Source organism: Enhydra lutris, unplaced genomic scaffold (assembly GCF_002288905.1).
Source record: "Enhydra lutris kenyoni isolate GAN:26980312 unplaced genomic scaffold, ASM228890v2 scaffoldscaffold5, whole genome shotgun sequence".
Classification (NCBI taxonomy): Eukaryota; Metazoa; Chordata; class Mammalia; order Carnivora; family Mustelidae; genus Enhydra; species Enhydra lutris.
The window spans coordinates 38,848,378-38,876,364 of NW_019154089.1; the positions used below are offsets into that span (position 1 = coordinate 38,848,378).

At 43.2% G+C, this 27,987-nt stretch overlaps 1 protein-coding gene across 1 annotated transcript; it reads right to left on the reverse strand.

Moving 5' to 3' along the window:
• Positions 1-547: 547 nt before the first annotated feature.
• Positions 548-27,953, reverse strand: LOC111140935 (sorting nexin 18). Its single transcript, XM_022493203.1, is given in 3 exon segments — positions 548-2,042; positions 26,322-26,703; positions 26,705-27,953. Coding segments are annotated over 3 exon segments (1,875 nt in total). The 5' UTR covers positions 27,944-27,953; the 3' UTR covers positions 548-1,788.
• Between the last annotated feature and the right edge of the window lie 34 nt (positions 27,954-27,987).

A 27,987-nucleotide genomic window follows, 5' to 3' on the forward strand; every position in this document is an offset into this window, starting at 1 on the left:
AATCAACAAGAGGAAGTTACTTTTGAGAGAACGATATATTTGGTTACAATTCCACGTATCTGGAGTAAAGACGAAGCCACATGATGTTAAATCTGGCTCTAAGTTACCTAAGGTATAAAATTTTGATCAAAATTATGACACTCTGATCTTAAAAATTCAACCCATATGAGATGTTTTTAGAGTAAATATGCTATTGAGTAATTATTTCAATAATCCTTTCTTTTTTGACTGTCTGCAAATTGACCCTTTCTCTTTTAATCAATGTGACTCACCAAAATTTCAAACTGACCTCTTTACTTCTGTGTTACCATTTCAATACCCAGGGACTTCTGAGGCAGCATTAAGTCTGACTTCATAAAAACAGTAGATACTTTAACCTTTCAGTGACAATTTATAAATCTGTAAACTCAAAAATCACATTATTTATAGCTCAGCAACTATAAAAACATTGAGAGATTTTTGGCATCTGAAGCCAGAATCTCTTTGTGCTTTTTAAATTAAGCTGCTTTTGAATCTTTTTGGTATTTATCAGCCATTCATATTTCCCTTATAATAATAAAATAATATATTTAAAACAATTTTTAAGGTTAAATGTCCTGGGGGTTTATCAATAGTTTAAAAAAATTATTATTTTTTTTCCTTCAGCATTTGGAATAGTAGAAATTATTTCTGGTCCCTCTTTAGATCAACCAACACTACTTTCAATCACGTATAACACTGAATTTTACAGACATCCCTGAAAAGTTTTTGATTAAGTAAACGAGTGAATCACAGTGGAGTCTCAATCAGTTAACAGTGTAGATCCATTAAAAAAAAAAAAAAGAATATTAAAATCTTCAAGCTAGAAGGAAAGAAAGAAAGAAAGAGAGAAGAAAACCCTCCGAAGAATTAAAACCGAGTATGTGTCATCACTGATTCTGTGCTTGTGTCCCCAACTGATTAGACTCCTCCTCCTCTGTGTTCTAAGACATGTTCGTGTCATTCTCCACGCCAAGTTTCCAGGACACTTGCGTGAAGAGGCTATGCTACCACAGCATCTAAGGGAACAGGGTGGCACCATTTCTTCCCTAACAGACTTCGTGTCCAAAGATGAGCATCGGGCCTCCCTCCACGGCGCTCACCAGCGTGTACCAGGAGACAAAACTGGCCGTGCAGGCGGAGGACAGCTGATCCGCCCACCCCGCCCCCAGCGCCAATATGAGGTTACCAACAGGTCTGTCGTTATGTGCACTGGCCTTTCACTCTTTCGATCAAAAAAGTTGTGGTTACTTTTAAAAAAAAAGGGGGGGGGAGGGGATAGAGAAATGAAAAACCAAGAGTTTAAAGGCACAAAGTCGCATAGCTGCTCAAGTTGGAGTTTGTAAACAGAGAATAGGTTGAATTTACGTAATCCCAATCTATGAGAGTAAAAAGGCATCCACAGCAGGCTTCCATCCAGCCAGCTGCTTTGAGACCCTTCATGGGTTTTGAGGTCTACAAAGTATGCACTAAAATACCCATACTTCAAAAAGCAATAAGGCAAATAGTATAATCATTATTCCAAAAGTTACAATGGTAGTGTAGGCATACATAGTATAATTTAGTTACAATGTGTGGTACTGTTTCTATTATATAACCATATTAACTGTTTCTTTCCTACATAATTATATATTCAGCCGAGCTTCAGTTGAACACAAAACCATCCTTGTACCACCACTGATAGTTGGCAACAGCTCTTTGATAGCAGTTTTTATTCTGCTGTAGAAATATCCTTGAACTGAAAAAAGTCCACAACCCAATGTCCAGTCATTAAACACTATCATATTTGTGAAGAGCTTCTTCCAACTTCTGTGTCACTTTTTGGAAAAATATTATTTGCTGCTGTAAGAAATGCTGCATCTGTGATTTAAAGTCTCTTACTCGGATTTGATGGAAGTGGTGAATTTCAGCCAAAGTGGCAAAGGAAATAGTGTTACAGCGATCTTGAATGCCATCGGCCTTTTGCAGCTCCATCTTCCCTTCTTCCACGTGTCGCCTACTCTCCTTTACTTTGGTAAGAGCTCCTGTAGTTAAAAAAAAAATAATTAAGTATATGTACATATGTATCCCAATGGCACAGCTACAGAGCAAACAGACTCTCGAGCATTATAAATACTTGCCCAAGCTATTTAAGGCCCTCTGGAACTTAAAGGGATGACCATTAATAAAAAACTAAGGAATCTGATAGGGTTTCTGAAAACCCCTCCACTGCTGTGATTTCACTACTCTAAACCAGCACTTGCCAAGTGACCAAGTATCTACAGTGTATTTCATCTCCTCCAAGTAGAGAGACTATATGGAACAGATCATAAACTGCAGCAAGGGGCTGTCTCTAAACATACAAAACAAGAAAATGGATTTTTACTTAAGAGAAAGGGTGTGACACCAGGACACACACCTGTAACAAGAAAGTTATCTATAAACACATTACCCCAGAGAAGGTAAAAATCTACTTCCTGAGAAAGTCTCCCGGAAGAATTCTTACAGAAGATTCTAGAATTTGACTCTGATAACATGTTAGTGCCAGCTTTGTGTTTTAGTAATCAGGCCATGTCAGGGAGGGGCCTTAGAAATGATGGCAGTCTGCAATGGGAGGCCACCCTCAGTGGAGTTGGCCAATGTAGGGGCAATTTCATGTTCCACCAGGAGACCCACACCGGAGCACTGAGGCCCTTGTGAAGGAAGAATTTACCACCTTTCCTTGAGGGGCTTAAGGATCAAGGAGCTTTGAGTTTGCTTTAGTGATAACCTGGGAATGAAGCCAGCGGGGCCATAGCCTCTTGTCAAGTAATGTCACCAGAGGGTGTGTGCAAGCATGGTCACTCTGGCAGGTGCCACACGAGGGCGGATTGCCCCCAAAAGCATCATTACATGAAGACACAGAGAGCTAAAGATGTTTAGGTGTAGGAAACAAAGGATCTTCACAGGTTCTTGGAAATGTATGATGATGAAGCTCAAATCACTTGAACATAGCCAGTTCAAGAATTCCGATCTTCCAACTCCATCCACCACTTACTCTAATAACCCATGACCAAAGGGGAGAGAGAAATGTCCCAGACACCTGGCTGGGCAGTCTTCAACATGGTGATACCAAGGGGGACAAAAGAAGGGAAGCTGTTTAGGAGGAGGTGCGAAAGCGGAGGAATTCTGGTTCAGAAATGTTTAGTTTTAGCCAATGGTGAAATACACAAGGGGAAAAGCCCTATTCTAAATTTCTTCACATCCCCTAAATAATACAGAGTTAGACCTAACATTACATAAAACCCTCAGGGGGTAAACAGCGTGCTTGTTTTGGGGAGGCGTTTTTTGGCATAGCTCAAAAACCTAAGAAATTAAAGGTGTTATACATACATTTACAGATATGTATGTACATTTTCATTTCTTTGTTCTGAATGAGGTCTTTAAGTGAGAAGCAGTAGAGACTTCCACCTCACCCCACAGCAGAGATGCGGGGTCTCCTCTGTAGAGAGAAATCATTTGCATTAACATGGCTTCAAGAAGACCCCTGAGCAATCCCGTCAGGAGGCCATCCCTCTGGAAGTGGACACTTGACACCCATCTGCCACTGCCGGCAGGACTAGCGAAGTCACAAAATCTGCCTGCTTGTCATTTATACTAAAGAGAAAGAACTCTCCTCCCAAAAACAGAAAAGAAATAAATTTTTATAGCAAATTTATCTTTCTTTCTTATACTTGTTTAAGTCTTACAATTTATATACAAAAATTAAAATCAAAAGGACCAGGAAAGCATATGAAACAGAAATAAAGGAAAAATTTTTCAAAAAGATGACTGAGAATACGCAATTATGAAATACATGTTTAAATTGGCAAAAAGAAAGACAGACAGAATGAGAGGAAATGGGAAGTTAAGAGACTCAGGTGATTTGACTATTTTATCATGATTCCACTCCCAGGTGCCCGAGCGCACTGGGACAACAGTGAGGACACGCAGTGTCCCACCCTGCACGTCCATGATGTGTCTCTGCGGCATGCTGCATGGATTATTCATTCCAGCTTCTACAGCCTGGAGAATAGAGTCCTGCAGACAGGGCTTCTGAGGCCTGACCGGGAGCTTGGTGAACGTCAACAAAGTTGCAGCTCGTCCAACTCCAAATGAGATCACCAAATTCTTAGAAGCAACCCACTAGTATATGGAATTACAGATGTGCTGCTCTAAAAACCAACCTAACAGTGATTAAGTCTTAAGTTCTCACAATTTATCACACAGGCATACATTTTTAAAACTCTTGGACACAACGGCAAGCATTAAATCTCTCTGAGGCCTAAGGACCTTTGGCATTTAACACCTGTTAAGTTTTTTAAGTGTACATCCCAAAGGAGTCAACACAAATTTAAGACGCATTTCCCCCCCAAGTATGAATTTACAAGTAACACAAATGTTGCTACCTTCAAAGTCCCCAAAAGGCTCAGCTCTGGGGCAAGGATCTGAATTCGTTCAACAAACATTTATGGAAGATCTGATGTGTACAGAGCATATTGCTACAAGGAGATTCAAATATTTCAGCATTCAAGACCTCACTCCCCCCCTGACCCCGTTCCTTCTTAAGGAAGCCACTTGGCAAAGCACACAGAGGACAGGCACACAATCAGGACATGAAGTGAAACAGAACCAGAAAGTACGTAATTCTGCATGGAAGTTAAATGGATCTTTCTCCAAGATAATAAGTAAAACTGTATCACAAGAGAAAATGCTCAGAGGACCTACTACATGCCAGACACTGGGCTAAGGACAAGGCTGGGAGTGGGAAGTGAGCAGGGAACAGACATATATAAAAAGTAAATAGTAGCTTCCAAAAATAGTAATAATATATGCTAGACACTATGCTAAAATGTGTATGGAACCACAAAAGACCCTGAATAGCCAAAGCAATCTTGAAAAAGAAGAACAAAGCTAGAAGTATCACAATTTCGGATTTCAAGATATACTAATACAAAGCTCTATTAATCAAAACAGTATGGTATTGGCACAAAAATAGACACATAGGTCAGTGGAAAAGAACAGAGTCTAGATATAAACTCAAATTTTTATGGTCCATTATTACAAAGGAGGCAAGAATTTATAATGGGAAGAAAACAACAAACAGTGCTGGGAAAACGGGACAGCTATATGCAAAACAATGAAACTGGACCATTTTCATATACCATGAACAAAAATAAACCCAAAAGGGATTAAAGACCTAAATGTAAGAAGTGAAACCATAAAATTCCTAGAAGAGAACACAGGCAGTAATTTCTTGACATCAGTGGTAGACACTTTTTCTAGACATGTCTTCTCTGGCAAGGGAAACAAAAGCAAAATTAAACTATTGGCACTACAGCATAATAAGAAGTTTTTGCACAGCAAAGGAAACTATCAACAAAAAGCCCACCTACCGAATCGGATATTTGCAAATGATACTTCTGACAAGAGGTTTTAATATCTAAAATATATAAAGGACTTCTACAACCCCCAAAAAACAAAATAATCCAATTAAAAAATGAGCAGAGGACCTGGACAGACATTTTCCCAAAGACAATATACAGAAGGCCAACAGATACATGAAAAGATGCTCAACATCACACATCATAAGAGGAAATGTAAATTAAAACTGAAATGAAATGAAATATCATTTTATATCTGTCAGAATGACTAAAATAAAAAAAAAACACAAGAAATATCAAGTATTGGTGAGGATGTGGAGAAAAGGGAACTCTCATACACTGTTTGTTAGGAATGCAAAATGGTGTAGCTACTGTACAAAACAGTATGGAGATTCCTAAAAAAATTAAAAACAGAATTACCACACGATCCAGTAATTCCACTGTTGGGTATTTGCCCAAAGAAAATGAAAACACTAATTTGAAAAGATATATGCACCCTTATGTTTACTGCAGCATTACTTCCAATGGCCAAGATGTGGAAGCAACCTGAAAGTCCTTGACAGAATGGACTAAAAAGATGTGTGTACACACACACACACACTTAGCCATAAAAATTAAATCTTGCCATTTGCAACAACATGGATGGAGCAAGAAGGTATAATCCTAAGTAAAATAAGTGAGCCAGAGAGGCACAAATACCATATGCTCTCACTCATATGTGGAATTTAAGAAACAAAGGGAAAAAAGAAACAAACAAAACAGACTCTTAAATACAGAGAACAAACTGGTGGTTGCCAATTTGTTGGGGAGGTGGATGGGGTATGAGTAACACAGAGCAGTAAATAATGTATTGTTGAATCATTATACTGTACAGCTGACACTAATGTAACACTGTATGTTAATTATACTTGTGTGTGTGTGTGTGTGTGTGTGTGTGTGTGTGTGTGTATAGGAACTTTTCATATGCTATCACTGTCACTAACCCTACTGCAATTTTACAACAGACATTATTTTTACAAGAAAACTGGGAAAGCTACTCAAACTCTTTGAGTATCAAATTGGCCAGGTAACCAGATCAGATGTGGAGATGGAATGTGAATGCATTACTGACTTCAAAGCAAACACTATTTGGAAATATTTAGAAAAGAAACTGAAGCCTGAATGGGCAAAAAAGCCAGGCGGGCCTAGGTGACCAGGGTGCTGAGGGATAAAAGCTGGGCAGCTGAGAATCAGCTATGTCTTCCCCACGGGCCTCCCCACATGCCCCATACTTGTGGCTGAGGCTCCGGTAGCAGCCTTCTCACCTTCCTCATCAAGTCCCTGGCTTCTATTTTGATACACAACTCAGAAGGCCTTGGGGGAACTATATAGGTTTTGAAAATTTCCCTCTAGAATCTTATTAATCTCACTGAATTCACTAACTGTGCCTTCTGTAAAGCAATTTAATATTTATAAGATGTCTGATTTTCTTGTCTTTGTAACAACACGTAGGTGCCACAAAACAAAACACTGAAAAAGCAGCACGTACTTCACGATTTTGAAAAATATGAGCCCAAACGTACATAGAAAGGAAGGGGTGTCTTTCTCTGACTTGTCCTCTCTGCTTAGATCCTATTGAAAGATTATATAAGTTAAGAACTACAACCAAAAATAGTAACACACAATCACTTTAGGGATACAGAGGCTGATAGAGTTGGACATCCCAGCAAAAAAATTACTTTATTTGCAAACAAGGAAGGACAGAACAAACCATTAAGGAGAGTTAGGACCCAAAGGCCAATTCCACTTGGAATTTTGGTTTAACCCACTTATTGCAATTCAAATCCATTAGCATAATATATCAGGATTACGGCAGCAGAGGAGATGTAAGAGATTTTTTTTTTTAAAGAGACATAGTTCCTGTTTTGGGAGCTCAAATTATTTTTTAGGGTGACTTCCCTGCTGGAAACAATTAAGGACCTATACAAAACAGCATATGAATGTACTGAACAGCACACTTCAAAGGTACAAACTCTGGTAGAATAGTGAGTGCCATGTATAAGGAGTTGTGAGATTGTACCATGAATTAAGAGCAAATTTTGAAACAAATTCCTTTTTAACTGAAATGTAGCTGAACTGATTTACTCCAGATCTGCTTTCAGAAAAAAGATGATTAACAACAAAACAAGCTGATGGCGAAATACTTTTCAAAAAAAAAATCATTAGGAGGGGGCACCTGGGTAGCTCAGTGGGTTAAGCCTCTGCCTTCGGCTCAGGTCATGATCCCAGGGTCCTGGGTTAGAGCCCTGCATCGGGTTCTCTGCTCAGCAGGGAGCCTGCTACCCCCTCTCCCTCTGCCTGCCTCTCTGCCAGCCTGTGATCACTCTCTCTCTGTTAAATAAATAAAATCTTTAAAAAAAAAAATCATTAAGAGTTCCTCAATATATCCTGAATTGAAGTGACAGTGGCCCGGGTCCCTCTAGGAGCATACAGTTGCTGGTTGTTAAAGTTCAGGATGACAGCAACATCCTAAGCCAATTAAAAAATACATGTTATACCAAAATAACATGTTATAAAAAAAATATTTTGCAAAGTTTTTTTTAAGAAATATTATTTCCTTTAAGAGTAAGGCCATTTTGGCTTTAAATATTCATCTCACAACCCTCCAGCTAGTTTTTCCGTTTACCTTTTAACACCTGGGAAGAGTTTAGTGTAATTTAACACATGGGAAGAGTTTAGTGTGATTTCTTTCTTTCGAGAAAGATAAAGTCCAATTATTCAGTAGGCTACTTATAGAAGGTAACTAACTGACTAGTTTACTGCCTAGGAGGAAACGGAAAAGAAGTGACAGCTTTGAAAAGCTCAAGCTGTCCATCTGAACAAATCGCAAGGGTGCTTCAGCTCTTGGGGTGTGACAAACAGAACTACTTTCTGGGGTTCCCCAGAAGCTTCTGTCTACCCTCCCTCCGCCCACTGTGCTTCTAAACCCTGCGTTCTGTCAAGATAAGCATGGAAACAGATTTCTCCCACAAAAATGGTATTATCAACACTGGTAGGATGTAAATGACATAGTATTATTAGAACTAGAATTTGGGTTTTGTCATAGGCGGCTGTGTTCCCACAGTTCATGTGGCAATTCTCAAAGTGGGAATTATCTGCATGTGTTTCTACATGTCACACACTCATATTTAAGAAAGGCAGAGATAGACAGATTTTCAATCAGGTTTAGCCTCTAAGGAGTGAGAGGCTGGAGAGAAAAAAATATCGGGACAGAGTTCGATCAGTACACACTTGCTACTTTTAGGATGGCTTTAAAAATTAACGTGTAGCTGCCTGAGAAACAAGAACAGAGGTCTGGAACCAGCCGCAGAGCTGGAACAAGGCATTACGGCATCACCTAAGCATTCTCTCAGCTGCACGGTTTCTTACCAAACCCAAGAGGAGTGTAAATAAAAGTCAAAAACGTTGCCCAGAATCTAAAGAACAAAGGGAACACACATTTTTATCATGGAATAAATACAAAAACAGGCAAAAGTTTTCTAAATCCATACTTTTTAAGTGGCTGATTTAGGAGGACTCTGCCTCCTGCCGGCCCCTCCCTTCAGAAACACCATCCTGCCACATGGCCCTCAAAATAGAAAAAGGAAATGAAAGAACACAGCAGAGAAATGACTCCCGAAAGCTGAAGGTCCAGAGTGGTCACTGCAGGACTAAACAAGAGCTCCCGCAATACTCACGGGTAGGACAATTTAAAATCGGTGTGATGAGAGAGAAAAGCATTTTAGAATGGGACTATAAGTACACAACTATGAAAGTGTTTCTTGGACTAATGGGCAGACATTGGGTAGTGCGCATCTGGAATGATACATGAACTAAGATTTTATTATGAAAAGAAAACATTGGCAAGGATTGAACTCTGAGATTAAATAAGAAGGGGCTGACAACAGTGCAGCATGAATACATTCTTCTTCATAAAATAAATAGCCGAGAGAAGGGTAACATTTCTGGTTTAGAGGAAGAGAAACCTGTAAGAAGGTAATACATGAAACAGTGCAGCCTCCCCAAGTTATGCAACTGAAAATACATTCTTCTATTTGAAGTAAAGGAAAAAGTAGGATTGATAGGGAGGCAATATATTTCAACCATTCCCCATGACTGTGCTCCCCAACGGGCAACAGGAGCCCAGCCCAGGACCCCAGGGCCCCAGGCTGAGTCCAGCACACTTCAGTTGCTTTTCTACCTCAGGGATCTGCAGAAGGAGGCAAAAAGGAACAAAAAGGCTTATGGGTTAAGAATGAACTTTCGGTTGGGCACTTGATTTATTAAATAAGCTGGGTGAATTATTAGAGTCACTGCACAAAACAGAAAGTTCACTGAGGAACTAATAACCCTAAGACTTTATTCCAAAAGGAGCAGCAGGAACCCAAGGACTTTCTTCTCCTTGCTCCAGCCCTGACAAGACACCCACTGGAGAAATCAGTGGGGCTGATTCTGAGGTGACAAGGGGAGAGCTGGTCCCCAGAGTTTCCATGAGTGTTGCTATTGTCTTAAGAGCCGAAAGGGCCTTACAAGAGTTTCTCTCCATCTTACAAATAAGAGGCTAAGTGCCTCGTCCAGAGTACCACAGCTTGTGCAGCGCTGGCGGTACAGTGGTGAGCGTGGCTGCCATTCGAAGTACCACAGCGACTTCGAGACAAAGAGCTCCCCATCCCACCTGCCAGCCAGTCCTGCCACTTTCCATTTAACACTCCCTAAAGGGCCTCTGCTCCACTCTGTTGAAGAGGGTCCCTTCTTTTCCACAGTGGGAGCCATAACATGAAAACTAAACCAGTATTTTCACTTTGCTTTAGGACCTATTATTAACAATCTCCTGGACGTCTTCGGCCTTGTTCAAGTTGACTCTGCACATGCAAAATTCCTTCCTAACAGGTTTATTTTTATACTTACTGACACTGTCCAGGTGCAACGAAAGGTACTCTGCCCAACTGCCTCATCACTACCCCAAGCTCCACAGAACTCACGTCTTAAATCCAAACCCACCCCCCACCACTTTCTTTGGATCTTTCCAATGGCAGCCATCTTACACAGTTTTAAAGCAGGCTCAGGGTGCAAAGAGCCAGGCACGAAATAACTACGTACTGGTTCATAATCCACATATGCTCAGTCTGAGGGATAATTATGCACGCTTCCAAAAAATGCAAAGTAATTACAACTAAGGAATTTAATCGCATAACAGGGGTTCATTCCTATTACAACTTTAAAGGACTCAAATTCATTTTATAGAATAATTATGATCCAGGAAGCCAGTACCATTTTCAAAAGCATCCTATTTTTTACATAGCATTAAATTACCTCCATCAGTAAAAACTGTCATGTAGTCAGTTAGCATGTATCAAGAGCCCATGGCCCACTGAACTAGGTGCACCAACAAACGCAGTCAGTCACACTATACCGTATCATCTCCTTCTGATTTACAGACAGAATCACTTTCCTGGACACTTCTGACCCAGCAAAATGGGACAGGGTAATAAAACCTCTCAAATGCTCTGCTGCTTCAGGCATTTTAACCAGGGAGAGCCTTCAACTCAGTTGAAGTTGTGTGGCCTCCTTTCAGCTTCCTTCTTTATGTCCCTCTCTTCTACTCCCCCTACCACCCCGGCCCTACCCCGGCTGGGGCTTGCTGGCTGCTCCAACTGCTCCCACCTCCAGCCATGGCCAGTGTCGGTACCTGAACTTTGCCTTCCTTCCTTCAACTAAATCTCTTATGCTCAGTAGGCTTTGTCCCTCCTAGACCAATTATACAAAAGGCCTAGTCACTAAGCAACAGGGATCCAAAGGCTACATTTTCTCCCTTTAAAAAAAAAAAAAAAAAAGAAGGAAAAAACCCCCAGCACTTTATTTAATTTTGAAATCATGAATGTGGCAAAAACATTAACTAGACTTTGTCTTCCCAGGGCCTTGTCCTAGAAAACCCGAAGCCATGATGTAAGGGACAGAACAGGAGGTGGGCTGAAAGGCAACAGAGCAGAGTAGAAGTTGCCCAAGAATGGACTAGGCCTGTTTTTCTTCATTCCCTCCTACACAGAAAATGCTGAAAGAAAATGCTAATTTGGTCAATGTGACCAATTTGCTCCTATCCCCTCATCACTGGTCCCCACACCCTCTGGTCCTACTAATTCCCCATTAACCTCTGCCCCTCCCCTTTCCTTCCTCCCTTTCGGTCTCCACCCACCCACTGGTTGATTATGCTTTCCCCTCTCTGCTCCAATATTTACTTTTCTATATTTTTTGAGTAAAACATCTCAAAAAAACAAAGGCCAACATCCATTTCACAGAGACAGGCAAAATGGCTGTCCATCCAGACAAAACAGTCATACATGAATCACACATACTGTGTAAGCCAGTGCTCTGCAATTTACGTGTCTCATTTCCTTCTCTTTAACCTCAAAAGGAAAGCAATTACCACTCCCATTTTCGGAGGCAGAAAGTAAAGTTGAGGGATGGTAAATCACTTTACTGAAGACGTCCTGTGGCATGGGAACCAGGTCTACCTAGCTTCCAACTCAGGTAGTTGGCTCCCTTGTCCTTGGCCCAATGAAGCTGCCCCATCCATCATGTCCACGCCCCTCAGAGGAGCCCCAAGGCTACACACCCATGACAGACTCCTCCGAAGCCTCATCTCGGATATAAGCAACCCAAGATCCACCTCCCTCCAGGCTCTCAAATCTCTGTTCCTGCATCAAGTCATACCGCGGGGGCTCCGGTTTGGACCACATTAATAAACTCTGGGGGTGCCAATAGGAATACTGAACTCAAGTCAGTGAAAGCAATTTTTTGAAGGGACTACAGGTCACTAAAGTCAAGAATTATCAAAATTCAAAGGTAAAATTAATGTAAAATTTACTTTCAATTCATAAATAAACAGGAAAGAGAACTTTTGAGTAATTTTAAAAAGGAGGGAAGAGGGTCAGATACAAGGATAATAAACTGGAAAAAGAAAAAAAGATATTGGTTGCTGGATGATATAAAAGTTAATCATTTAAAGAACTCTGGCCTTGGGGCGCCTGGGTGGCTCAGTGGGTTAAGCCTCTGACTTCAGCTCAGGTCATCATCTCAGGGTCCTAGAATGGAGCCCACATTGGGCTCTCTGCTCAGTAGGGAGCCTGTCTCCCTCCTCTCTCTGCCTGCCTCTCTGCCTACTTGTGATCTCTCTCTCTCTGTGTCAAATAAATTTTAAAAACTTAAAAAAAAAAAAAAGAACTCAGGCCTTTAAGCTTGGTTGGGTCCGGAAGACAGACTAAGTGGTAGTATGCTCCTGGTAAAAGCCTCCTTCCGTCCTGAGGAAGCTGCCCTTCCAGCTCCAGTCAGCAATCACCAGATGTCTAAGGGCAAGAATGACAGTATAAACGAAAGCCACTCACTTGAGTATATCACATGGTATACCGTTCGATTACTTTTACTCACCATGCACATGCATGCCCACACCGCACCTTATTCCAAAAATGAGGGAAACTGCATGATTCTATCTCTTGTGGCTTATTTGGTAGAATAGGCTGTTCTTTGCAAGGAAATTTTATATAAAGTTTCTTGTGTTTTGGCTTATACTGAATATTAAATACGTATTAGAGTTACTAGGGTGATGCAGTTAAGAGGACTCCGGAAACACAGCATGTTTTTACTTCAGAAGAGCCTGGATACAAAGGTGAAAATGTTTATTTGCCTATGGCCATGCAAATATAAAGACTTGAAAATTTGAGAACAGGAAAAGAAAAGGATGTATCATTTCTTTTCTTAAAGATTTTATACCCATAGAATCCTAATAAAATGAGGTAGAAAGGATATCCTTGAAAACCATATACAAAAAATACTTTTTAAACTTTTTATAACAACCAAATTTGTAAAATAAAGTCCACATAATGGTTTAGATTCAAAGAACACACTTGATGTGGCTCATGATCCCTAATTTCCTAATTCTTCTTAATTTCTCCATTCTTCTGTTAGCTGACAGCCGTGAGTGGATACGGGTCCCAGTCGAGCAGAGTTAGGGATGTTGGCCAGCTGCCAGCACTTTGGGTTCAGACGACCTCTGACATACAACAAAACCTATCTGAACCAAAGAGAAGAGTGAACTTTGGAAACTGCCTTTAAGTTTCTTTTTTTTCTAGGAAGATAAAGGAAGACCCGTGCTATAACATCTAACGGAAGCGGCTGAACAGACAGGCCGCTCTACCCGGGGCTGGAGAGGGAGGTGGCCCCAGCTCCGCTGGGAAAGCAGGGAGCCATAAGCCACCCCCCCCCCCCCCCCCCCCCGGCCCGGGCCTGGGTGGTACGAGTGCTTTTGAGAGCGCCACAGTCAACACTGCTCTTAGGAGAGTATTTTCAAAAACTAGATCTCTTGCTTTCAAGTATTTTTCCCTAACAAGGTCTAGTTTTTAACTTTAGAATTGTAATTGTAAAGCTGGGTATTATAAACTACCACTTAAGCTGTGGGGGGAGCCCCATATCATTTGTTATCATCCTTGTGGCACCAGCTGTGGCCACTATGACTGTGTGAAAGGTGAAATGAGACAGGGTCACTTCTGTCAAGGGGTTTTAAGCCACGAAGAAGCTGGGCGATCTGTATGTCCTCATGTCCTCACTGCGTGGGGCCAAGAACTTGTGAACTGGTCCAAGAGACCAGTGTCCCAAAGATTCAGCCCAAACACCTGCAGTTGCCACAGTGAGACTTTGCTGGGTGACAGTCTTAGAAACCAATTATATTCAGCCCAGCCTTTAGTTTTCTGCCACCAACACCAATCGAAATTCTTTGTATGCAACGTATATAAGCATTCCCTTTTGATTAAAAATCCCCTTATTTTGTTCCCTAGGAGGCACTAGTTGGGCTTCTGCCCAAATCTGTGTTCATGGAACTGTACTCCTGAGACCCCAAATAAATGCTTTTGGTTTCAGCTCAGCCTCTTTCTTCAGTTGACAACTAGTACTTCACAGCACTTTACTATCACTAAGCTCTGGGGACAATTCTGAAATCAGCTGCTTCAAATTTAAGAACACCTCTGACCCTGGGGTTTTCCTGCTTCTTCACGCAGGTAGGGACCAGGTTTCCAGGGGTGATGAGTCTTCACTCCAGCTGTATCTGGGCTTCCCTGAACTAGACCATAAATATATCATTTTTTAAAAAGACCTGAAACACATGTCATAAAACAAAAAAACTTACAGAGGACCCATGCTGACACCCACTTTTATTTAAAGTTGTCTCACTGCGGACAGTAAGTAGCTTTTGTGATTTTCACAAATGTCAATATAACTACATACAATAAAGGACCCAAAAATAGGATTTCTAAGACTCTCTTCAGCCCTGTTCTGTATCTTTCCTTGTAATTCTGCGCCTCTTCTTAACCTGCCTATTTCTCTTCCTGGCATCATTACTTTCTGTCACCAAATTTAATACCTGGAAGGGAACTCTAGACTCCTCAGGAGAGCCACTCCTCACCAAGTCTGGCCACTCTACTTGGCAGGTATCTCAAGTTTACCTGCTTACTTTCCAAAGCAACCTTTCTGCCTGGATGACCTGGTCTACTCCAGTGGCCCTCTCATCTCCACACTCAGCCAATAGGAAGAAGCTTCCAGAAGCCCTAGCCCTGGGGCCAGGCTGCACATGGGGACACCTCCAAGAGCCCGCAGTTAAGTTTCTGTGGCTCACCTCCCATCTGCAAAATGGGGATAATGAGACTATTTACCTCAAACTCTCCTATGAGGCTTAAATGGATATGATGAATATAAACAGGGAGCATCATGCCTGGCACATGCTAAGCCCTCAAAATACGTATTTTTATCATGATTCAGATGTCGCTCTTCAGTTTCACACCTTTAATGGCTGTTGCTGTCCATAGAATAAAAAATTTTCTAGCAGTCATGCTGATTGTAACATAAAGAATATCGGGTTTAAATCAAGGCAAGAAATGAACTCAAATTCTGGCTCTTATTAGCCATGCAATCCTGAAATGCACTCAACTTCCGGGAGCCTCAGTTTTCAAGGTATCACATGGGGAGAATACCCCTTTGGGGAAGTTAACAGCTGTACTGGGCTGAATAGTATCCCCCCCATTCACATCTACCTACAGCCTGTGACTGTGACCTTAGCTGGAAATAGTCTTTGCACATATAATTGGTTTAGGTGAGGTCATACACAGGCCAAGAACAGCAAGGATGGCGGGCAACCCCCAGAGGCTGGAAGAGGCATGGGAGGATCTCCCTAGAAGCTTTATATGGAGTGTGGCTGTGCTAACACCTTCATTTCGAACTTCTAGCTTCCAGAACAATAAGAAAATAAATTTGTTTTTTAAGCCACCCAGCTTGTGGCAATTTGTTATAGCAGCCCCAAGAACCCAATACAATAGCTAATACTCAATGCTTCCAAGTATTCAGCATGCAAAATGATGACTCCGTATTATACTTGAGGAAACTGGTTACACAGTGAAACTGGTGGGAACTCCATGCCCCTTGGGTATAGGGGGCACGTCTTCATGCCCGCTCCTAAATGGAATCAGACACAGTGTATGTAGCTGCCCACAACACTGCTACTCACAGTAAGGACTCCAAAGTGGTAGCAGTGGCTATTGCTACTCATACTCTGGCTCCCAAAACTGCCTGACCTCCAAGTCAAGGGTAAACAAACATCTTCCTTAGGGGTAAGATAGTAAATATTTGAAGTTTTGCACGTCAAGGCAAAATTGAGGCTTTTATACCCAGTGAAAATGGAATAATTCAGAAAGGTAAAAGCCAGTCTTAGCTCAAGTGCTGTCAACAGGCACACGGGTGGGTTTGGCCTGCAGACCCCTGCTCTATCTGCCAGTACCTCTGTTGGGAGCTCCAGTCTCTCGTCTGCTGGTCATCTTATTCTTCTCCCCGTCCCTTACCTCACTCCTGTAGGCAAATACCCCTTCCGGCTCCCCTCCCCAACCCCACAGACACAGTCTCAGTTTAGGATTTCATGTCTTGCCTGAATCACTCAAGAGCCTCCGATCTCACCTCACCCTGAGCCTCCCTTTACACCTGTCACCAGGACCTGTCCATCTAAAGTGTAGGCCTGAGTGTGTCAGTACCCTGTTTGATCTTCCATGCTGCTCCCCTCCATCCCCTCCAGCAGCTGCTGCAAACAGCTGCAAACAGGGCCACAACAAAATCCCACGGGAGCTCACCCAAGATCACCAATGTACAGGCCACATGCCCCCAACATTCTGATTAGAGGGTGGGGCCCAATTTACAGCTGTAACCACTCCAGAGCTGAATCTGAGAGGCAGCCAGGATTTCATCCCTGATTTTTATACATGATCCATTCTGCCTGCTAGGCAAACTTCTAGTTTTGTTTTGTTTTTTTTGTTTGTTTGTTTGTTTTCAAAAATGCTCTCAGAGTAAGATTGGGAGAAGCCACCCCTGCACTCTCCCCTCTCCCCATAGCTGACGACACCCACCATGGCACACGCCCATGACTGCATGTGTCATACTGTATGGTGACCAAGCTACTCACTTGTCAGCCAGGCTCGGTGACTTGAGCACTGTAGGAATGTATCAGCTATTACATGCTCATTCTAAAGCATTTCCAAGATCAAGAATGCACTTTCTATTTTCCTCTGAGAAGTCAAACTATGACCATCTTTCAAAGGCAAAAAAACAAATGCTACCCACCCAAGCCCCTAACACAGTTGACAATGACTCTTCATCCTCTGGATGCCCATGCACTCTTACCACAGACACTAAGTTAACTCAACCTCTTATCTCCCAATTCTCTGTACAGACATCCTACTTCCGTTATAGAACTGACCCTTCCGTGAGGGCAGGCACCCACTGCTCAACACCTAATAAGCTCAGGGCTTTGTGTATCCAAGTCATTCAAGAAGGTGAAACGTACTCTCTCTACATCTTGTGCTTGGAATTAAGCAAAAGGGACTCCAATAATGAAAGCTTACCAAAGAGGAAAACAGTTTATATATGCAAGTTTAAGCATCAAGAATCAATATAAAGTGAAATCATGAGGTATGTAAAATTAATTTTTCTGGCATATAAAATAAAGCATTTTTAAACTTTCTCCCTTCTCTCCAATAAGTTTTGGAAATTTACTTCAAAGATATGTAAGTTTAAGACTTTTAAATCACTTTCACATTAATTAATGACTTCACCTATAAAATATATCCAGATCCTATCTTTGTTTCCTACATTCTTTTATAAACTCCAGTATCCATCATCACATGAATAGAAAAACACATTCTCTAATAGAAAACATCTATTTCAAAATCAAAAAGTACTTACTGAGTGGCTGCTTTTCTCATTTAACAAGCATGCCTTAAGCATTTACTATGCACATACAAAATAGTGGAGCTACATACCAGAGGAACATAAAAACATGACCCCACACACTACCCACTAACCGAACGATGTATACTGTTTGGCGCACCAGTGAGCATTCTACCAGCCATGACTACTTGGAAAGGACTGGGCTCCAGGTAGAAAACTCTGAGAAGGAAACTTGATCTAAGGCTTAACTGTCTGTGTATGTTTTGGGGGGGGGGTGCTGTCAACAGAAGGTAGGAGCCCATTAATCTAAAAGGTTGGAACTCAAGTCCTGATTCCCATCCCTACCTCTCTTCCACTCACAGCCTTCCCCATTTCAGTGGATGGAAACTCCATTCATACTGTTGGTCAAGCCAAAAACTGCAGTTTAAAAAAAAAACAACAACAAAACTGCAAAGTTCCCCTTGATGACTTGTCTTTCTCTCACATGCCCCATCGGATCCCTTAGGAAAACCTGATGATTCCACCTTTAAAATATATGCAGACTGGGATTCCTCCTTGCCATCTCCATAGTCTCCACTCTAGTCTGCTTCTACTGTCTCTCACCTGAATTATTAGGGTAGTTTCCTACTGGCTTTCTGCTGCTTCTACCTTTGACACCCTACCTCCTCTCCATTCTATTGTCAACACAGCAACTGTATTAAGTTTGCTAAAAGGTCCAGGTGGATGTCATTCCTTGGCTCAAAAGCCTGTCATGGCTCCCACCTCTCTAGGGCTTTTACTCTCTGTCCTGACAATGACCTACAAAGCCCTACTAATTGGACCTTTCAAGACCTTATCTCCTACCCAGATCCTCTTAGCTCCAAATCACCTGGCGTTCTACTACCTAGCAGAACACACCCACCTTAGTGCCTCTGCTCTAGAGGTATTCTCTGCCTGAAAGACTCTCCCCCCAGACATCTGTTTGGCTAACTCCCTCACCCCTTCCACGTTTCCACTTAAATCTCACCTTCTTAATGAGACCTATGTTGATCATCCTTTTTCATACTTCACTCTGCCTCCCCATGCCCTCTTGCCCTGCTTCACATTTACGCTTTCCACTACCACATACGTGATAATGTACTCACTATGTTTGTTTTTCCTTGTGTCTCCGCCCTGCTCACACGTAAGCTCCACAAGGGCGGTGATCTTTGTTTTGTCCAACGATGCAACCCGAGCATCTTTAATAGTGCCCAATTTGAATAAAATCAGATTTATCTCCCAGAGGATGCTCTGAAAAAATCTAATGATCTTGGCTCTCCTCCCTAACTGCTGTCTCCCTATCTGCCAAATAATACAAAGAATTTCTTCATCAGCAAAGTCCAATAACAGTGAGAGATTAAAAAAAAATTCTAAGAAAAGGACAAGTGAAGTAACACTTGTTCATAGTAATGTTTAATCAAGCTACAAATACAAGATTATCAATACAAGACTGTTTCTATTTTTGGAGAGGAGATAGTATTTAGAATTCGAAGTGAAGTACATCTTGTAGGAGGGAAAGCCCATCGCAATTTCTCTCTCTGGTGGCGCTACTAACGACAGCCCTCCTTTGGATCAGAGAGAGATGTCCAGCTGTCCACCACACCTCAGCTTCCGAACACCTGAGCTCTGACCAGCAGGAAGGTGGCCAGGTAGTCACCACTTTTACACTCATAGCTCCTGGTGGGGTAAGCCCTCAATGCATGTTTGTTGATCTGAAACAAAAGTTCATGAATGTTCTTTCACATCAACTTGTCAGTTGCCGATATCAACTGATAAAGTATGTTCATGCTCCCATATTACAAAAATCACATAAACAGATAGAATGCTATTGAAACCAGCATGAACCAACGTCTAAATGTTCATCGTATACTGTCCTAAGTATTTTATTTTCAATGTATGGATGTTGCTGGTTTTTTTTTTAAAGTCAATCAACAAATGATACTTAGGAGATCATGAATCTCATATTTACGGACGAGGGAACTGAAGCTCAGAAGTGTCAAAGTGATTTGTGCAACGATACAGGTAATTTAGAGGAAGGGAACAGCTAGCGGACAGGAGACAATTTACACAATCCCTTAACGTGGAGAACACACAGTGTGACTCTAAATAACTCTGGCATTTCTATCTGTTATCATCCTTCTGGTGTGCAGTACATGCTAGCCATGTTAGAATACAATATTTAACCACTATACCAATGAATTATTGGGTTTTGATACTTTTGCCTTCAATTCTGGTGGTAAAAGGCTACCAGGATGGAAGATAAGACTACTGGAATTGTCTTTTAAAGAAGAGTTCTTCCGATTTTAAAAATATCTTTCTACTTTTCAAAATCAAGCATTTAGTGAGTAACTACTGAGAACCAGGACATTTAATCCTCAGTGTGACCTTATGAGGAAGCATGCCCACTTTACCAACAAGAAAACGGAGACTTACCGAGGTTAAAGTAACTTGTCCAAAGCTCCTCTCACAACCACACAGTGGTCCCCAGATTCCACAGCAGCCCACAGGGAGGAGACTCTGAACATGAGGCTCTTGGTTTAACATGAATCACCTTTGTTTGTGGAGCTAAGCTCCCCTGTTAGAGTCAGGCCAGCACCATCTCTTCTGCATAGCCTTGGGAGGGCTCTCAGCAAGCTGGCACATGGCTTCTCTGCCACCAGTCAAAGACTCAGCGAGGATCACAGTCCTGCCTACCCCCCCCACATGTGAATCTAGCTTGTGCTTTGTAAGTGAAAGGTGACAGATGGGACAGGTCCTCTGAGTACAGACTCTCCAAACAAGATCTAAGCACTACTGTGCCATTTTATTTGAGATAATCATTTAGTTTGTGGTATCACAGTTCCATAAATAGATGGTGAATTAAATCAAACTTCATATTAAACTCTGATTTTAAAATACTCTGAAACAATAAAGCAATAAATTTTTAGTCAGCCTGAAGAAAAAGAATTTAATTTAAAGGAATTGTCATGTTTATCAGGGAACTGACACCTTCTCACAGAACTTCTTCATTCTTTAGGTCCTGCCTTCCTGTTTGAAAATCTCAAGATGGGGGCGCCTGGGTGGCTCAGTGGGTTAAAGCCTCTGCCTTCAGCTCAGGTCACGATCCCAGGGTCCTGGAATGGAGCCCCACATTGGGCTCTCTGCTCAGCAGGGAACCTGCTTCCCCCTCCCACCCCTCTCTGCCTGTCTCTCTGCCTACTTGTGATCTCTGTCTGTCAAATAAATAAATAAAATCTTTAAAAAAAGAAAATCTTAAGATGACCAGACAGGAACCTGTGGGACATTTCCCAACAAAGGGGAGCTTTAACTGAGCCCAACAGTTACCTGAGGAACATGAGTGGGAGCACAGGTACCTGCCTCTTTTTGATTCTGCTGTCATCAGCCTAACAGGCTAAGATTCCTCAGTGTGATTTCAAGAAGAATTCATGGCTCAAAAAAGAAGTCTGAGAAACCAATGACGGTGATTATGAGCAGTATCCCCACCTAGCTTCATGACCAAGACTGTCTGTGGCTGGTCACACTGACGTTTTAACCAAAGAACTCAGTCATCTCTTTCAAAAGCCCCAAAGGTAACCTCATTTTCATTAAGAAAATACAGATAGGGACAAAGGTTACAGCTAGAACTGAGGTCTCCTTTAAAAATAGCTAGAGGTTGGGATGCCTGGGTGGCTCAGTCCGTTAAGCCGCTGCCTTCGGCTCAGGTCATGATCTCACAGTGTTGGGATCCAGTCCCACATCAGGCTGCTTGCTCGGCGGGGAGTCTGCTTCTCCCTCTGCCCCTCCCCCTACTCGTGCTCTCCCTCGTGCGTGTGCGCACACTCTTCTCTCTGACAAATGGATAAATAAAATCTTTAAAAAAAAAAACAGATCGAGATAGAAGTATGGGAGAGGAGAAACGGGTTCAATTAAGGCGGAGCTAAAACAAAACAAAACAAAACAAAAAAATGAAGGACCTCAATTGCTAGCCCAGAAGTTTCAAAATAAGGACGAGTTTGTAAACAGCCCGCTTATTAGACCTTTTCTCTGTATTCCTGGCACCACCCTCTCAGGTCTATTTTTAGTCACAGAAGAATGGGGAGCAGACAGGGAAGGGCTAACTGTGGCCCAGCCCTACCTTGGGTGCCCTGCCAGGACTCTAGCTATCTTTAATTAATGTCTGAGGGACATAAGACGGACCCTACACGTGGTGAAAGAAGCACAATGGTGAAACTCTACCCCAAAGAACGGACAGGCCCACAACTGGTGTACCATGCCTGACGTCCCTGGGCTGTGTTTTGTTGAAAAGAAGGCTCCATCTGGAACATTTAGAGAGGGCAATGTGGAAACCCGGCATATTTAATTTAGGAGTACAGAAAACAGGACTGCCTGTTTGTTTACCTAGTTTTGCCACCCTGCTTCACAGACTCACACTACATTTTATCAACAAATCACTTTCACATGACCTATACATTTTCTCAGGAATAAAGAAGTTTCCTTTTAAGGGACTCCCTTCTGCTGTGTAGTCCACGTTCCTAAATAAAGATAAAACTAACATTTCTCGTCACCCCACATTTAAAGTCTTTCCCTTTCACGATATTCCCCAGGAGAAAAGCCTAAAGCTTTTAAAACACAACAACTCACTGCCATCCAGATTAAGCTTTATTAAATATTAGAGATTAATCATACCTTTGGAACAAAACTGAATAACCTAAGAAACTGATGGTGAAATCAATTCTATGTACTACCCCAAACTGGCCAACATCAGCATTCTAAAGGCATACTACAGGCAGGGATGATAAACGGGAGGAGATAAAATGCTACCATTTCAAAAAAAAGAAAATCAGACCCACAGGGTTACAAAGCTTGGCAGTGACAGACATGTGACTAGTCAGGAGTCAATGAACTCTCTGTGAACAAAGAATTTAAGGGACTCCTGTTAAGACAGAGGAAAGTATGAATAAAATTCAAACAGCTTCTGAATTCCCATCTACTATACTTCAGACTATAGCAAACTGCCTTCTTCCTACACTCAATTCCATTAACCAAAATAGGTCTGTTTATCTAAGACTCCATGAGGTGATGAAAAAATAAAAATCCTAGCATTCTCTTTCAGCTAAAGAAACCATATGGCTTTCTTTGCTTCTGCAGAACATACTTACACTTAAACCATTATTAAGTTTAAGCAATGGTTTTAGTACTGAGTATAGTCAGAAAAAAGCCAGTCGACCACATTTAAGGGTACATGTGTTCTGGAGCTGGTTCCTCACCAGACTCAGACGACCTTTCTGAAACCAGCTGTATTTTCTGAATAAATGATGAAGGCAAGATGCAAAGCAGATGAACACCCTCACGCCGCAGAAATATTAGTCACCTGGGTGAATGCCTGGGACATTCTGTAGAAAGGGGTCTGGCAGGGCCTGCTTCCCCTCCCAGTTTTTATTACTTAAGCCCATGTAGAAAGGAGGCGATGCCATGAGATGACCAAGTGAAAAGAAAACTATCTGGAGAGTATGTACAAAGATTGTCAACTGTTGGAGAAATCTGACAGGACTGGCAGTTGAACTACAGCAGAACCTTCAGCAGTGATGAAATGGACTCTTCTGCATCTGTTGTCCAACGTGGTAGCCACTAGCTACAAAGCACATGAAATACAGCTAATGTGATTAAGGAACTGAATTACATTATTTTATTTTAATTAACTTACATTCAAGTGGTCAGATGTGGCTCACAGACCCAGCATCGAAGAGCACAGGTTTAGAACACTGGAAACGCTGACCACAGCAATCTCCCAGATAAGAAAAAAGCTCAGAGGAGACTAATGTTCCTATCCTTTCCCCCAGGAATTAAGGGGAAAAAAACTTAATTAGCTCCCCTTCTTAACTGTGTTAGTCATTAAAAAGCACTATCTAATCATTTCTGTCTCATCTGAATGTGGACCTAACATATGGTAGAACACATAAAATGCAGAAGTACTGAAACTGCTTTTTCTCTTCCTGTAAACAATGAGAACTTAAGAGCTGAAATAATTATTTTGAATTTTCTCCCTAAATTGAAATGTAAACTTTGAACCAAATACTTACACAAAAGATAGCTTAAGCTTCTTATAGATTTTTTTTTATCATTTTTTTCATTTTGCTTTCCTCTCAAAAGTCATGGTAAAAATCTTTCATATGATTACACTTTGAGACCTTAGAGGAAAAAAACAAACCTGTCAACAAAATCCCCAAGTGCTCAGACAAAAAAAGATTCATTCCAATAGCAACTGTGTAGTTAAGTCGGGGTGGGAGGGGGAAGCTGCTCTTTACAACCACAAGTTCTGAATACTCAGAACATGTTCAAAAAGCTTTAGCTTAACTTATGAGATCTGTTCCATCTGTAGTCCTAAAAATCGCCAACACTAGCATCCTTGATAATAACTGGTTGCAGGCAAATCCTTTCAGCCTTATGCATCGCACACTATAGCTTTAAAATGGCAAGTACATTCTAAAGACATGTCATCTAGGGACACACACTCCCTGTACATTATACACTAAGGCTACAGCAGAAAAAACTATACTTAACATTAACTGATTTTCTTTTTGAAACTTCCTAAAGATTTTGTTTAGTGCCCCTGAATCTGTTTAAACAACATAAAATGATACAGGCTTTAATGAAGGTTTTCAAATCCCAAGAAATAGAAAACGATTTTAGTTCTAGGATTTAAAAATAGTAATAATAAACAAACTACACAGTTTAATAAACTACAAAATCTACTGCTTAAACTCAAAATCGACCTTAGAACAAACACCATACCTTTTCTAATCAATAGTTCCAAAAGCAGGACACTTGGCAAGGCTGTGTGTGGTCTAAGTGACAGTGAAGTCAGTGAATGAACAGAAGCAGCCCAGTAGCAGCCAGTCACCTGTGTCTGCCTGCAGATGTCTGTACCTGTCTCCACCCTTTCAACTATTTACCAACTATTTGCATAAACTCACAAAATATGTAAAAAGGCAGCATGGGCCCAGGTTGATACAACACAATGGTATTTAAATATAAGGTCTTATATTAAAGGCTCAAAGAGTCAGTCCCACCCACCGGCACCAGCCAAAAAAGTCAAGGAATCACAGCAATTTACACACAAAAAGGCAGGAGGAATGCAGCTGCAGGTTCAGTACCCTTGCTCAAACATCGAATTCCATCTCAGACTGCATTTACAAAATGTAAATTGCCAAGAAAGTTACTACTTTCTACCAAAATTAGTACCGCAGATGCTTTAAGATGCTGCATTGCAGCAGGGCCAACAACACACTCAAGGCTTTGGAAGGACCCCCCCCCCGACACACACACCCCTTGGTAATACCAGTCCAACACCTGGAAGTGGGAGGAGAACAGCAGAAAGAAAGGAAGCAAAACTGCTGTCTCCAAAAGTGGAAAGGGCTAATGTGTGGATGAGGAATAGACTTACTTTGTGTGGTTCCAGCGAAGAGAAAGACAAACAAGAGAGGCAAATTTTAGTTCAGTGCAAGGAAGAGAATATCAAAGATCAGGGTTGTTCATAATTGGACTGGCCCACCTAGAAAGGCAGTGAGCACCTCCTTACTGAAGGCCAAACTCTGGATCAAAAACCTCTTTGTGATCCAAAGAGGTTTCCACCATCACAGGAAGTTAGACTAGGTAACTCCCTCCCTCCTCCCACACCCACACTGAACCGGACATTCACAGGCCAAGACCACCTCCCTAACTCCAACTCCTCCCAGTTCTCTCACTCCAGGCTTTACAGCTCTAACTCATTTTCAAAGAGAAAAAAAAAAAAATCTCCAAATTTCAGCGCTTTAACAGAAGTTAGAGACACTAACAACTACTAATCAAACAAGCTCTGACAGTTGGGCAGCTCACTCACTGGAATACAGAAGCACCACCCTCAGACATGATATTCACATTCTGTGCATTCTTTGTAGTTTCCCACATCATTTTCCTAAATAATACTCTTTAAATTTAGTTAACAGACTCCAAACTCAAAATGACTGAACTTAAAGGGATTAATTTTCTTCAAACTTCCTGCAGTGAGAGTGAGCCACTCACCTCATTCTACAAAGGCTGCAAGCAAGGAGCCTACACAGGACATTTTTAAACAGCCCCGGCTAGAACCTCAGAGAAGTGATTCTAATTTCTCCATCAAGCCAGGGACTGAGAGGTGTGGAAGGCAGAAATAGGACTTACCTTACCTTGCAGATATCCGACCTTTATTTGCAGATATCCATCCTTCCCCATTATTTCCATGCTTCCTGAAACCCATCACTAAGTCACCCCACAGTGTTCAAATGGATGCCTAACAGGGTTTGGGTCCTCTTCTAATTCTACCCTAGGCACAAGATTACAGATCCCAGAAGCTCGTTACCCAACTATTCAAACTCTAAAATGATAGCACCGTCCTAAGAAGTACTCTCAGAACTTTCTCTGAAGAGTAACCCACTCCCTGTCTGGAAATACTTTGAGGCAGCTACCTGCCCACAATCCCTCATACACTCAGAAAAAGAGACCAGCTGTCCACATCCCTGTTTGATTCCCAACCTGTAGGACAACAGTCTGAAACAGATTAGGGTATCTCTGTCCAAATCATCCCTTTCAGCCTCAACAACATATTCCAGACCATCTGCTCTAACGGCCAGGCTTTACCTTTCTGAACGTGAATGATGTCGGGGAAGTTGGCCAGGTGCCCCTGATACAGCGCTAACAGGTCCATGACCGGGTCCAGGTCCTGCCTGGGCTGCTCGGCAAAGAGCTCGCCGATGGCGTCATAGGCATCTCCGGTGAAGGCGATGGCCTGGTTCAGGCCGACAGAGAAGGCCTGCTGGTCCAGCTCGAAGGCCTGGCTGAGGCAGCGGAAGGACTGGCCCACCTTCTGATACTCCTTCTTGAAGCCTGTCACCTGCTTGCGCGCGAACTCGTTGGCCGTGTGGTTGAGCTGCAGCGCGCTGTCGTCCATTTTCTTGGTGAAGCACTTGAAGCCGTCAATCTTGCTCTCCACCTCCTGCAGGTCGAGGGCCGCGGCGGGGGGGCGTGCTCAGAGTCAGGAAGAAGTTGGCGCCCACCATCTCGTCTTTCTCGGCCTTCCGCTTGCCCTGTTTCCAGGCCTTCTCGTCCGTGCTGCTGGGACAGGTCAGAAAGTGCTGGAAAACGTCGCACTGCGCCAGCACCGGGTGGCTGGCCATGTGGTTCATCCACCAGATCAGGCCCTTCCTGCGCTTGGAGATGAAGTCCTCCTCGAAGCGGCCGGTGGCCTGCTTCTCGGGCAGGTGCGGCACGGAGATGACGGGGAACTTCTCGGCCAGGCGCGCGTACAGCCAGTCGAAGTGCTTGTAGCGCCGGTGTACCGGCACCTGCGTGTGAGTGGGGACCAGTTTGTAGGAAATGTAGCTCTTCATGCCCTTGAACTTGGTCTGTTTGGTGGGATCGTCGATGGTGCACTGGAAGGGGTAAGGGTTCTCCTGCCATTCGGGACCGTAGGGCCCCAGCACCACACACAGCTTGTCCCCATCCTTCACGAAGCCAGACGCTTCGCCCAGCACGAAGGCCTCGCCGCCTGACTTGACGAAAGTGGAGAAGCGGTTGAGGTTGCGGCTTACAGTGGCCGAGCTCTTGGCCCCTGACGGATGGTGCTGCGGGGGCGCCGAGCCGCCGCGGGACCCCAGCGACAGGTCGGAGCGCGTGGACAGACGGTAGCGGCTGGCCGCGCCGCCCGCGGACGATGAGCCGTCGAGGTCCGGGTACGCGCCACTGCCCAGCGCGCCCGGCTCGTCGGCCACCGTGGAGCTGTCGTCCCACTCGTCGTCCCAGTCATCGTCGCTGCCCTGGCTGGCCTGGTAGCCACCGCCGTAGAGCTGCTGAGGCGACGGCTGCAGGGCGCCCCCGCCATACGGGTAGCCCGCGACCGGCGGCTGGAAGGTGCTCGGCGGCGGCGCCTGCTGCGGTTGCAGCAGCGGCTGGAAGGCGTCGGGCGGCGGCTTGAAGGAGGCGGGCGGCGCGGCGGGCAGGGGATCGAAGCCGCCAGGCGGGACGTTGGCGTAGCGAGCCGGGGCTCCCGGGCCGCCGTCGCCCGCCGGGCCAGGCTCCGGGGCGCGGATCACCTGCACGTACGAGGCTGGGAAGAGGCCACGGTCGCCGCGGCTGTTGACCCCCTCGAGCCAGCCCTCGATGTCCTGTTCGCTGCACAGGCTCAGCACCTCGTGCTCCCGCAGCGAGATCTCACCCGGGTTCTCCGACCTAAAGTCGTACAGCGCCCGGGCGCGCAGCGCCATGGTCCCGGGGCCCCGGCGGGCGGCCCCCGACTCCCTACGCCGCG